General features: G+C 40.0%; 1 protein-coding gene across 2 annotated transcripts; it reads left to right on the top strand.

Annotated features, from left to right (window-relative positions):
• The first annotated feature begins 455 nt into the window (after window positions 1-455).
• On the top strand, window positions 456-12,770 carry LOC126628636 (polygalacturonate 4-alpha-galacturonosyltransferase-like). 2 transcript variants are annotated; one of them, XM_050298402.1, is made up of 11 exons: window positions 456-649; window positions 758-913; window positions 9,022-9,056; window positions 9,159-9,218; window positions 9,338-9,466; window positions 9,584-9,647; window positions 9,728-9,771; window positions 9,977-10,311; window positions 10,429-10,786; window positions 11,304-11,891; window positions 12,064-12,770. In XM_050298402.1, the coding sequence occupies exons 2-11, from the start codon at window positions 772-774 to the stop codon at window positions 12,337-12,339; spliced, it is 2,031 nt and encodes a 676-aa protein (XP_050154359.1). In that variant the 5' UTR covers window positions 456-649; window positions 758-771; the 3' UTR covers window positions 12,340-12,770. The 2 variants fall into 2 exon arrangements, with proteins under 2 accessions (XP_050154359.1, XP_050154360.1); XM_050298403.1 differs by lacking the exon at window positions 456-649 and adding an exon at window positions 1,117-1,228 and having other exon boundaries at window positions 767-913.
• The last annotated feature ends 122 nt before the right edge of the window (window positions 12,771-12,892 follow it).

The raw sequence follows: 12,892 nt of genomic DNA, 5'->3' as shown, positions 1-12,892 counted from the left end.
CATGAATCCTCATTTTGTACCGATTCTTTTCTCTAAAAAAGATCATCAAAGTAAATAAATAAATAAACTATGAGCATGTAATTGCTAGTTAATACTTGAATGTCTTCATTAGTTCAGTAAGATGCTTTCAGTGATTTAAAGTACGGGTTTAGGTGCGAGGACTAATTTTCTTGTGGCTAATCTGAATTCAAATTTGAGAGCGGCCTTGGGTGGAGATTTTATGACAATACTTTTATATATTATTTAATATTGTTTTGTGTTTTGTTTGATTCCATTTAATTTGATGATTAAAAATTAACAAAACTGTTTAAAGATAAAAATGCGTGTAGTTGTGATTTCTTATTTTTATTTTATTTTTTCTTCTTGAAGTCACAATTACAGCTAGCGATAGCGATGGTCCTACGTACTTCAATTCCATTATTAAACAAAATAAAGCATCTGAGTAATTGAGGCAAAGAAAATGTTGAGAAACAGCAAAACACTCCCAAAAAACCAAAACTATAAATTAAAAAAATAAATAAATGAAAAAAAATAAAAAATCGCTGTGTTTTGCAGATCACTCCTTCCCCATCCATGGATTCCGATTCTTTCCCTCGCTTTCGGCTCTAGCTTCGGTTCATATCGTCTCCAATTCAGCAAGATCCCCTCTGTAAATCCCCTCCCCCCCCCCCTCTCTCTCTCTCTCTCTCTCTCTCTCTCTCTCTGTATCTATGGATTCTGGAAGTCTGACTTTTTCTGTTGGTTTGATCAACTTTAGGTGATTGATCGGCAATGGCGTCGAAGCGGGGGCTATCGAATGCGGGCACCCACAGGAACCGAGCCTCTGGATCTCGATTCCCTCTTGCGATTCTTATTTTCTTTGCGCTTCTTGTCCCCTTGATTTTCTTCGTCGGCCGTGGCCTCCACATCTCCGGTCAGTGCTTAATTTATTATTTCCATTTCTGTTGAAAAATGTATGTGTGTGTATATATATTATATGTATGCGTATGTAACTAATTCTGTGCAATTGAAGTTTAGGTTTGCATTAGAATTTAGTTCTCAATTAGATCCTTTTCGGCTTTCCAATTTAGTATAATTTACCTCTCTTGCTTGCAATTGCTGCTTTCGTTGCTTCAGAAAAATCAGAAAACAGCTAAATCGATGCCATATTGGGGAAATTTCCGCTTTGAAAAACAAGATTGTTGCTTCACTTTTCAAGTGTTCGTGTTGCGATGCTGGTACTTTTTGGGTCCAGAAGAATGCTCCATTTGTTTCAGACATTTCAAGTATTTTTGTTGTTGAATCTAATGCTTCATGTTGCTCCTTGTGCTTTGAAAACTTGGAATTTACCTTTGTGTTGTTACCTTGGCCTCCAAGCTTTAAGCATATTACGGTGATAGATTTAACTTGATTAGGATTTATAATCATTGTGCTTATTAGTATCATCCTTCAATGAAAAATGAAAATATACAATTTTTATACAACAGTTATGGTCACACCTTGTACTGTATACTGGGCTGTATACCTGTCTAGCTGACTATTCAAAGAATTGCTGAGTTTTTTCTTCTTCATGATGCTGACATCTGGATTCAAAATGCATTGTAAGGGTCTACCGCATATTATGTAATAAAGAAGATGAGCATTGTGTGATGCATACCATTTTCAGTTCAGCAAATGATAACTTTACCATGTCTGTTTTACGCTGACTGGCAGACTAATATACTTTCTCTTTAGCTTTACAAGAGGCTATGATAGTTGAGTCACATACTTGGAAGCGTGATGAAAGAATGCTTAATATTCATATGGCTTGTTTGGTATTTATGCAACTTTAACAAAACCTCTTCCCTTGACAGAAAAAAAAAAAAAAAAAAAAAAAAAGCCTCTTCCTATTTTCATTTTGTATTATAGACTGTTTGTTCTTGGATATTGGAAAACGAAATAGCATTTTGAGACTTTATGTGCTACTGTTACATGCATAGAAGAAATAGCGAACAGATGCCCTATATAGACAAGAATATGTTTATTTTTCTCAGAAAAAAGTAGACAATGAAAGATTTTATCTTTTGTTGCTCATACGGTTCAGTTTGTGAAGTAATTAGTTTGTTAAGACTACGTCTTGATGAAAATAATATTCTGTTAATTGTGAAGTTTTTTTCAAAGTGGTAAAATGGAAGAAGTGCCACTGGGCTGTCTTTTGAAGTTATTGTCTCTTGATAAATAGACTGACAAGAAGTCAGAGGACATAAATCTTGAAAATTACTTATGAATCTTATAACCTATACGAGTGTCTAAGAAGAGAGCTATATATCCCTCTCTGTCACAAGTCTTACAACACATTGCTCATGTTTTGTGATGCTTCCCATCATTGCCTCAGATATATTTGTTTTCTAAATTCTTCAATCGATTGATATGAAGTAATATCAAAGAAGGAGAGTTGGATATGTATAAACTTGCTAGAGCAAGGGAAAAGAAGACAAGGGACCTAAACCAAGTGAGGTGCATCAAGGATGGAAAGGTTCTTGCTACAGTGAACGTGGTCAAAGACAAATTGAGAGGTTATTTTCATAATCTTTTCAATGAAGGACATGAAAGGAGTACTTCTTTAGGGGAGTTGAGTAACTCAGAAGAGTGTAGAAACTATTCCTTTTATCGTCGAATCAGGAAGGAAGAAGTGGTTGTAGCTTTGAAGAAGATGAAGCATAGAAAAGCAGTGGGCCCAGATGATATATCGATCGAAGTGTGGAAAGTTTTGGGAGAGACAGGTATAGCATGGCTCACTGACTTTTTCAATAGGATTTTAAAAACGAAGAAGATGCCAAATGAGTGACGAAATAGCACTTTGGTGCCTATCTACAAGAATAAGGGCGACGTACAAAATTGCATGAACTATAGGGGTATTAAGCTAATGAGTCATACAATGAAGCTCTGGGAGAGAGTCATTGAGCATAGATTGAGGCAAGAGACACGGGTTTCGGACAACCAATTCGGGTTCATGCCAGGGCGCTCAATCATGGAGGCAATCTATCTCTTACAAAGATTGATGGAAAGATATAGAGAGGGGAAAAAGGATTTACACATGGTCTTTATAGATTTGGAAAAAGCGTATAATAGGGTCCCAAGAGACATTCTCTGGAGGATTTTGGAGAAGAAAGGAGTACGAGTAGCATATATCCAAGCTATAAAGGATATGTATGAAGGAGCAAAGACTGCTGTAAGAACTCATGAAGGACAAACCAAAAGCTTCCCTATAACTGTAGGATTACATCAAGGCTCATCCTTAAGCCCTTATCTTTTTGTGTTGGTAATGGATGAGTTAACAGGACATATTCAAGATGATATTCCTTGGTGTATGCTTTTCGCAGACGATATAGTGTTGATAGATGAAACTCAGGAAGGGGTAAATGTGAAGCTTAACCTTTGGAGAGAAGTGTTGGAATCTAAAGGTCTTCGCCTAAGCTGATCAAAGACAAAATATATGGAGTGCAAGTTCAGTGCAAATGGAGGCCAAAATGAGCTAGGGGTGAGGATTGGAGATCAGGAAATACCAAAGAGCGACTGCTTTAGCTACCTAGGATCTATCTTGCAAAAGAATGGAGAATTAGATGGAGATCTCAACCATAGAATACAAGCTGGATGGATGAAGTGGAAGAGTGCATCCGGCGTGTTGTGTGACCGCCGTATGCCATTGAAGCTCAAGGGAAAATTTTATAGGATGACAATAAGGCCGGCGATGCTGCGCACAGAATGTTGGGCGGTGAAGCATCAACACGTACACAAAATGGGTGTAACGGAGATGAGGATGCTTCGTTGGATGTGTGGGCACATGAGAAAGGATAAGATTAGGAATGAGGATATCCGAGGGAAAGTAGGAGTAGCCGAAATTGTAGGAAAGCTGAGAGAAAATTGGTTACGGTGGTTTGGATATTTGCAAAGAAGGCCTACTAACGCTCCGGTTAGAAGATGCGAATACGGGATAGAGGTTCAGGGTCGAAGGGGTAGAGGAAGACCTAGGAAAACTTTGGAAGAGACTCTTAAGAAAAGACTTAGAGTACTTGGATCTAACGGAGGACATGACACAGGACCGAGCACAATGGCGTTTTAAGATTCATATGCCGATCCCACTCAGTGACTTGGATTTTTCAAGTCTCCAACCGAGAAGTTTTCCTCAAATTAAGGGAACACTACCTCAACCTATATGCTTCACTCACAAAGCTTCAACATACAAGCTTCAACATACAAGCTTCAACAAAAGAAAAATTCAAAGAATTTAGTGAAAAAGGCTTTGGTGTATTTAACACAATACGTTGAAATGAAGCAAAGGTTTTGGTGTATTGAACACAATACGTTGAAATGAAGCAAAACTTATTTATTGATATCTCCGATAAGTTACAATATGTACATATACATGAGTCAAAATAAACAAACAAGAGGGAGCCTTCATAAAGGTTGCTTAGGAGAAGTCTCAGCAGTCGGTAGAGCCCCAGAAAGAGAAGGCACCGGAGGGTGATCACTCGGAGCCTCAGTACTTGACAGAACTCTAGAAGGAAGAGGCATCGGAGGCTGATCATTTGGAGCTTCATTATGCGGTACAGCCCCAGAAGACGAAGGCAATAAATGCCTTTGGAACAAGCCCACAAACCTCTGATGATCAAGTAAAATCTGACCATCAGATTCCTTCACCTGGTCAAGCTTCCTCTTCATGTTTGTAGCATAGTCATGTGCGAGCCTGTGCAACTGTTCATTCTCATGCTTGAGCCCTCTAATCTCCTGCTTGAGACTCATCACTTCAGTCGCCAATTATTCAACTTGGTGGGTTCGAGCAAATAGGCGTTGGGCCATATTTGACACAGAACCTGCACACTGAACACTGAGAGCCAGAGAATCCTTAACAGCCAACTCATCAGACCGTTTGGAAAGAAGTCTGTTATCTTTGGGAGTGAGAATGTTCTTGGCCACCACCGCAGCGGTCATATCATTCTTCATCATGGAATCCCCAACGGTAAGAGGACCAGTAGGGGATAAGAAGGATGGACGCCATATGTTGTTTGGAGAAGGCGCGGCTGCCTCTTCACCAAGATTCAAGTCAAAACGACAGTCGGAAGGGCCAGACATTTTCAAAGGTGCTGAAGAGAGAAGAGGTCGGACAAATCAAGATCTTAGAAGTGCAAGAAGGGAGCTTCTACTGGTGGAGATTCAAGTGTGCTTTGGAACTTAATGCCAGCCTTTATAAAAATCTGCACTCGATGGAGCTTCAGAAATCGAAGAGGCACCTGCTCAGAAATCGAAGAAGCGTTTGCTTTGTCAAAAGTTGGGCTGCTCAGAGACCACGAGAGCCGATCTCAAAGATCGAATAGGCGTTTTCTTTCTCAAAAGCTGGGCTGCTCAAAGACCACGAGGGCCAATCTCAAAAATTGAAGAGGCGCTTGCTTTCTCAAAAGCTGGGCTGCTCAGAGACCACGAGGGCCGATCTCAGAAATCGAAGAGGCATCTGCTTTCTTAGCCTTGTCAGCACCTGTCACATGCACTCAGCTTTGCGGAAAATACGGGCAATCTGTCGAAGATTTCTGGTGAAGTAGAAAGCACGTGAATCTTACTGTTTAATCATCCACTTTCCACACGCAACATCAGCTCATGGGTACCACAGATAACTTTGCCTTGTCAGCACCTGTCGTATGCACACTCAGCTTTGCGGAAATTACGGGCAATCTGTCGAAGATTTCTGGTGAAGTAGAAAGCACGTGAATCTTACTGTTCAATCATCCACTTTCCACACGCAACATCAGCTCATGGGTACCACAGATAACTTTGCCAAAGATCTCTGACAAAGTTTAGGCACGTGAAGCTTGCAGCTTCCACTACATCGCTATGACTAAGAAGGGTAAAAGAATAGCAAAGAAACAACACTAACAAAGTTTAGACACATAAATTTTGAAGGTTTAGCTACCATATTATTACCCACAAGGGTAAAGGAACAGCACCACTGCTGGATAATTGGAAAGTCCCTGTGTGTCAACCTCTGTGCTTCGTGGCAAGGTAGACTAGCAAAAATGCCCAACCTTTACTCACATTCGAGAAAACACTCCTAACAACATTGCTTGCTCCAAAATCGAAGAGGCATCGCCCTCCGAATCTCGAGAGCCAGACTCCCAACAGGATTACTTTCTCAAAAATTGAAGAGACACCGCTCTTCGAATTTCAAGAGCTAGACTCCCAGCAGGATTGCTTTCTCAAAAATCAAAGAGGCACCGTTCTCCGAATCTCGAGAGCCAGATCCCCGACAGGAGCGCTTGTTCGAAAACTGAAAAGACATCGCTTTCTCAACTTCGAGAGCCAGATCTCCTTGGATAAAGCTTGTTTGTAATCTTCACACGCAACATCAGCTTTCTAGATACCACAGACCACTTTTTCAAAGTGCTCTGATAGAGTTAAAACACGTGAAGCTGGCAGTTCCCACTACAGTGCTATGACCAAGAAGGGTAAAGGAATAGCATTACTACTTGTTGTTAGGGAGACTCCTATATATGTCGACATCCATCCTCAACGGACAGGCAGATCTGCAAAAATGCTCAACCCTTCCTCATATCTGAAAGGGCACTCCCAACGAAGCCTCTCGAATTACTCAGCTTTTTTTTCCCCCGATAATACCTCTGCAAACAAGCTACACCAGAGCAAGAATATCTCATATCATCAGGGTTAAAAGCAAGAGTATCCCATATCATGCTTTTTCCCTTTCTTTTCCTTTGGCCTTGTTCTTACCTGCAAGGCAAGGAGAAAGAGCAATCAGTCAGCACTTGGAATCAAGCTTCCAGTCAGGAACCCCTTACCTGATTACTTACCTGGCATTGCTCTCGAGTACTCATCTTCAACATCTTATGCTTCCAGAGAAGATACCACATCTGCCTGAGGAACAGATAGGGCAAGTTAGAAGGATACAAGGAAGCATGTGGAGACAAGCGTAACAGAACACGTGCCGATACTTCCACTACTTTGTCAACAGTAAAAGTATCCCATATCAGCAGGGTCGAATGTACTCTAGATTTGATGGACTTGTTTTGACCCTCAAATTCTTCAGTCGGCCTTATACTCTAGAGGTAACCAGAAAACCCTCCAGCCCAGTTCAAGAATAAGCCTATGGAAAGTTACTTCTTCAAAAGCAAAAGTATCTCATATCATCTCTTCTCATTTTCTTCTCTTTATCCTTCATGCTGTCTGCAAGATAAGGAGAATGAGAACAATCAGTCAGAACTCGAAATCAAACTTTTGATCTGGGACTGATTGCTTGGAGCTATGATTGCTTACTTTGTTTGTCACCTCTTTCAGCAGATCCCCTAGCTCGGTGACTTGGGGGACTCCTACTACATGGTTTGTATCACGCTTGACCAAGCCTGAAACTACAAGTAAGCTTCAAGTGAAATTGATACATTACCTTGTGCATCTCCACTAGTTAAAGATACCACCCCTAGACGGAGGAAGAGTATTTCCAGAGAAGATGCCACATCTACCTATGAGACAGATAAGGCAAGTGAAGACGATACCACACTTCGGTACTTAGAAGTTTCGTGATTACTCAATGGCTTGGATCTTGCAAGTCCCCAACCGAGGAGCTTCCCCTCCAACCAGGAGGCCAATTACAGAGCGACACGTGTCGACATCGGAAGCCAATCATAGCGCGACACGTGTCAACATCGGAAGCCAATCACAACACGACACGTGTCAATGTCAGAACAAAGCTAGAAACTCTCTTCAATAAAAGGAAATCATTCTCCCAAAATATTTCCTAATACCATTTGTACTAAATCATTCACTTGTACCCATTAAAGGAGAGCTTGAACCTATGTACTTGTGTAAACCCTTCACAATTAATGAGAACTCCTTTACTCCGTGGACGTAGCCAATCTGAGTGAACCACGTATATCTTGTGTTTGCTCTCCTGTCTCTATCCTTTTACATACTTATCCACACTAGTGACCGGAGCAATCTAGCGAAGGTCACAAACTTAATACTTTCTGTTGTACCAAAGTCCTCACTGATTTTGTGCATCAACAATCCTTAAGTCCTTACCTTTTTGCATTGGTAATGGATGAGTTAACATGACATATTCAAGATGTTATTCCTTGGTGTATGCTTTACGCAGACGATATAGGGTTGATACATGAAACTTAGGAAGGGGTAAATGCGAAGCTTAACCTTTGGAGAGAAGTGTTGGAATCTAAAGGTCCTCGCCTAAGCCGATCAAAGACAGAATATATGGAATACAAGTGGGATGGATGAAGTGGAAGAGTGCATCCAGCGTGTTGTGTGATCGTCGTATGTCACTGAAGCTCAAGGGAAAATTTTATAGGACGGCAATAAGGTCGGCGATGCTGTATGGCACAGAATGTTGGGCGGTGAAGCATCAACATGTACACAAAATGGGTGTAGCAGAGATGAGGATGCTTCGTTGGAGGTGTGGGCTCACGAGAAAGGATAAGATTAGGAATGAGTAGGTTGGACATGTGCAAAGAAGGCCTACTGACGATCCAGTTCGAAGATGTGACTACGGGACAGAGGTTCAGGGCTGAAGGGGTAGAGGAAGACCTAGAAAAACTTTGGAAGAGACCCTAAGAAAAGACTTAGAGTACTTGGATCTAACGGAGGACATGACACAAAACCGAGCGCAATGGCGTTCTAGGATTCACATAGCCGACCCCACTTAGTGGGAAAAGGCTTTGTTGTTGTTGTTGTTGTGTTGTTGATTTATATGAAGTAGTTTATCAGAGTTTGCGTGAACTTGGTTATTTTATACCTTATTGATCAACCCACAGGGGCTTATGATCCAATAAAAATCCTATGGAAAAGACGTCTGTTGATATCTTGTTTACTTCAATTCCTGTTCGAATCTTGAAACTTTTACTAATGTCAAACCCTAAAAGAAAAAATGATTTTGCCAATTGCTGCTTTTTATGGCCCAGCTTTGTTCGTTACTTTCTGACTTTATTATGGGTATGAAACACTTGTGTTTACCAGCTGTAGTATAACTGTTTTTTATTGCAAATTTTGCAGATCATAGTGACATCTCATCTAGTCCTGGTGAAAAGGTATTTTTCATACTTCCATCAATTCAGCTGGATATCTTACGTAGTGTATAATAGTTTGTTTTGGAAAACAAAATACGTTTTGAGAACAAGAAGCTGGTGCAGAATCTGGATTGGAGACAAGGGCTGGCACTGCAACATGTGAAATCTCTTTTCTCAAAAGAGGCAAGTGCAACTTTAATGAATCTATGAGTTATCCACATGTAATTCCTATAAGTGGCAGCGGTTTTCTGTTATGTTGACTTTTGTTGCTAACAAGCACACTGATTGGATCAACATATCAGGTCATTGATGTAATTTCAGCCAGCACGAATGACATGGGGCCTTTGAGCCTTGATTTCTTTAGGAAAAACAATTTGTCGGCTTCATGGAAGGTCATTGGAGCAAATAATTCAGTTGTTACAGATTCTCAGGTCAGTATGCCTTGTATGCTTCTTGAATTTTTTCATTCTTGATATCTTTTGTTCTCTGCTGCAAAGTTATAATTGTTTGTTGCTGCTGATTCTTTGTGTTTTGATTTGTCTGTGAAGATAAATTTGACTGCTGTAGATGCCAGACAAGAGACACCTAGGGTTAAAGTGGATGATTCTTCAGGTGGTAATAACTTTCTAGTAGTACTTTCTTTTGTCTGTAATACATTTCTACTTGCTTTTTTGACTTTGTATTGTTTGCAGATGATCACGCTCAACCTCTTGATCCTGCAAAACTAGCCAGAAGGGTAATGATCATACTTCATTGTGCTATATTTTTGCCACGGTCATATGTTTCTTGACTTTAATTGTTTATTTCACTTTTTCCAACTAATAGAATCAAAATGAAATAAACTTAAATCATGGTTCTGTCTACTTAAGTTTTATTAGTTCTGTAACTGTTTATCATTTTTTTTGAGGTTCTAATATTTTCTTTTATAAACACTTCTGCAGCAACTAAGAGAGAAGAGACGTGAAAAGCGTGCAAATGAGTTGATACAATGGGATGACGAATCAGTTGTAAGGCTTGAAACTGCAGCCATTGAGCGGTCCAAATCAGTTGATTCTGCAGTTCTAGGAAAATACAGTATTTGGAGGAAAGAAAATGAGAACGAGAACTCTGATTCAATGGTGCGCTTGATACGGGACCAAATCATAATGGCAAGGGTCTACTTGAGTATTGCAAAGATGAAGAACAAGCTTGATCTGTTCCAACAACTACAAACTCGACTCAAAGAATCCCAGCGTGCAGTGGGAGAGGCAACTGCTGATGCGGATTTATCTCAAAGGTAATGTGATTATGGACATGTAATGTTTGTGAGCACATAGTAAATATTACCACCTCTTCCTTTGATCTGTACTGGTAATTATGGCAGTTACTTATTCCACACCTGAATTGCTTGTAGTGCACCGGAGAAAATAAAAGCTATGGGCCAAGTTCTTTCAAAAGCAAGAGAGCAACTGTATGATTGCAACCTGGTCACTGGGAAGCTGAGAGCAATGCTTCAGACTGCAGATGAACAAGTTCGGAGCTTGAAAAAGCAGAGCACATTTCTTAGTCAGTTAGCTGCCAAGACCATCCCAAATGGAATCCACTGCTTATCTATGCGCCTAACCATAGATTATTACCTCCTCCCCCTTGAGAAGAGAAAGTTCCCTAGAAGTGAGAACTTGGAAAATCCAAATCTTTATCATTATGCTCTCTTCTCGGACAACGTCTTGGCTGCATCAGTCGTCGTCAACTCTACTGTCATAAATGCCAAGGTGAGCTGAACTGTTATTCTATGCTGGTAGTTTCATTGTGCGTATCTTTGTGTCTGTTTCCAAAGGAACTGAAAAACTGTCACAAACGCCAAGGTGACTCTGTTGATGAATGTCAAAGTCCAAGGCATCTCAACTTCTATGAGGTGCCATTTCTGGTATATGAGGCTTAATAATAAAAGATCTCATCACCTGGTTTTCTTAAGGTACAAACACTAATTATTATCCGTATAACCTGCTTCTTTAATATTCTAGGTGTGGCAATCAGATGAAATGATTAGAAGATGTTTGATCATAAGCTTGCTATGTTTATCTTTTCTAACTGGACTGCCTCTTTCAGGTACCTCATTCATAGGAAGTTGAATGTTAGTTAACAAACAAAAATAAATAAATAACAATATTCAAAAGTTGACCGTATCCTATTTGACATATATCCCATCTGTAGTCCTTCGTAATGTCTGTTACTGAAGTCAGATGCAAGTTTCTTGTTTAACTAATGTGTGTTTCTTGGTGATTTTAGGATCCGTCAAAACACGTATTCCATCTTGTTACCGATAAGCTTAACTTTGGAGCCATGAACATGTGGTTTTTATTGAATCCTCCTGGAAAAGCCACTATTCATGTTGAAAATGTTGACGAGTTTAAGTGGCTAAACTCATCGTACTGCCCGGTTCTGCGCCAGCTTGAGTCTGCTGCAATGAAAAACTATTATTTCAAGGCCGACCATACTACCACTCTCTCATCTGGTGCTTCTAATCTGAAGTACAGGAACCCGAAGTATCTCTCGATGCTTAATCATTTGAGGTTCTATCTTCCACAGGTTTATCCCAAGTTGGATAAGATCTTGTTTCTTGATGATGACATTGTTGTCCAGAAAGACTTAACTGGATTGTGGGCAGTTGATCTACACGGAAAAGTAAATGGTGCAGTAGAAACCTGTGGTGAGAGCTTCCACCGGTTTGACAAGTACCTAAATTTCTCAAATCCTCATATTGCAAGAAACTTTGATCCAAACGCATGTGGATGGGCATATGGGATGAACATGTTTGATCTTAAGGAGTGGAAGAAGAAAGATATTACTGGTATCTATCACAAGTGGCAGAACATGGTGAGTGTCAGGAATCTTACGTATTTCATTGCTGCTGTATGTTCTGTTCTTTTGCATAGATTTGTGTATGAGCTCAGCCACAAGGCCATCACTCTTGGCACTGGCTTTTTTCCTTCCTATGAATATTGCCATCTGATATAATTGTTTTCCTTTTTTTTTTTTTGGGTCTTAGAATGAAGACAGGACACTTTGGAAACTTGGAACATTACCTCCGGGGCTAATTACATTTTATGGGCTGACACATCCACTACAGAAGTCATGGCATGTACTTGGTTTAGGTTACAACCCAAGTCTTGATCGAGTTGAGATTGACAACGCAGCTGTTGTGCATTATAATGGCAACATGAAACCATGGCTGGAGTTGGCGATGACTAAGTATCGAGGATACTGGACCAAGTACATTAAGTTTGATCATCCCTATCTTCGCAGCTGCAAGCTAAGTGAATGAACCTGATAAAATGGGGATTTATGTAAAAACTGGAAAGGTTCTCTCAATCTCTCTCTTGTTCCTTGGTATCTTCATCTGACAAGCCACTTAGGTTATGTATGGTTCGTTGGGCAGAGGTATTCGCTATTTTCTTGTTACCATAATCCACATTGTTTATTCTTCTTTGTAATTCGTTCAATTTTGTTCCATCATTGCTCACCCATTGTGACAAGGGTAGCAACAAATTATTTACCGTGATGACCTGTATAACTAAACACCTTATTTGCTTCAGAGCTAAGATGTCGGGACGTGATTAGAATTAAATTTCTAAGATGCTGTATTCTTTGAACAACATTCTCGCGTAGGTAGTGTAATATGCAAGGGACATGATATATTATGCTTAGATGCCCTCTTTCTTGATGCAATGCATGTGAGAAATGCTCTGATGGCTATTCGTTTGTTTTACTTCACAATTTTGGTGTTTTAGAAATTCCGGACATGTAACTTGTTGAGGAAAATTGGTTGAAAACCGTATCTTGCCTTGTAATTTGCTTTGCATCTTCAACAAAAGAGT

Source organism: Malus sylvestris, chromosome 7 (assembly GCF_916048215.2).
Source record: "Malus sylvestris chromosome 7, drMalSylv7.2, whole genome shotgun sequence".
NCBI lineage: Eukaryota > Viridiplantae > Streptophyta > Magnoliopsida > Rosales > Rosaceae > Malus > Malus sylvestris.
This window is presented reverse-complemented; position numbering and strand designations above follow the sequence as displayed.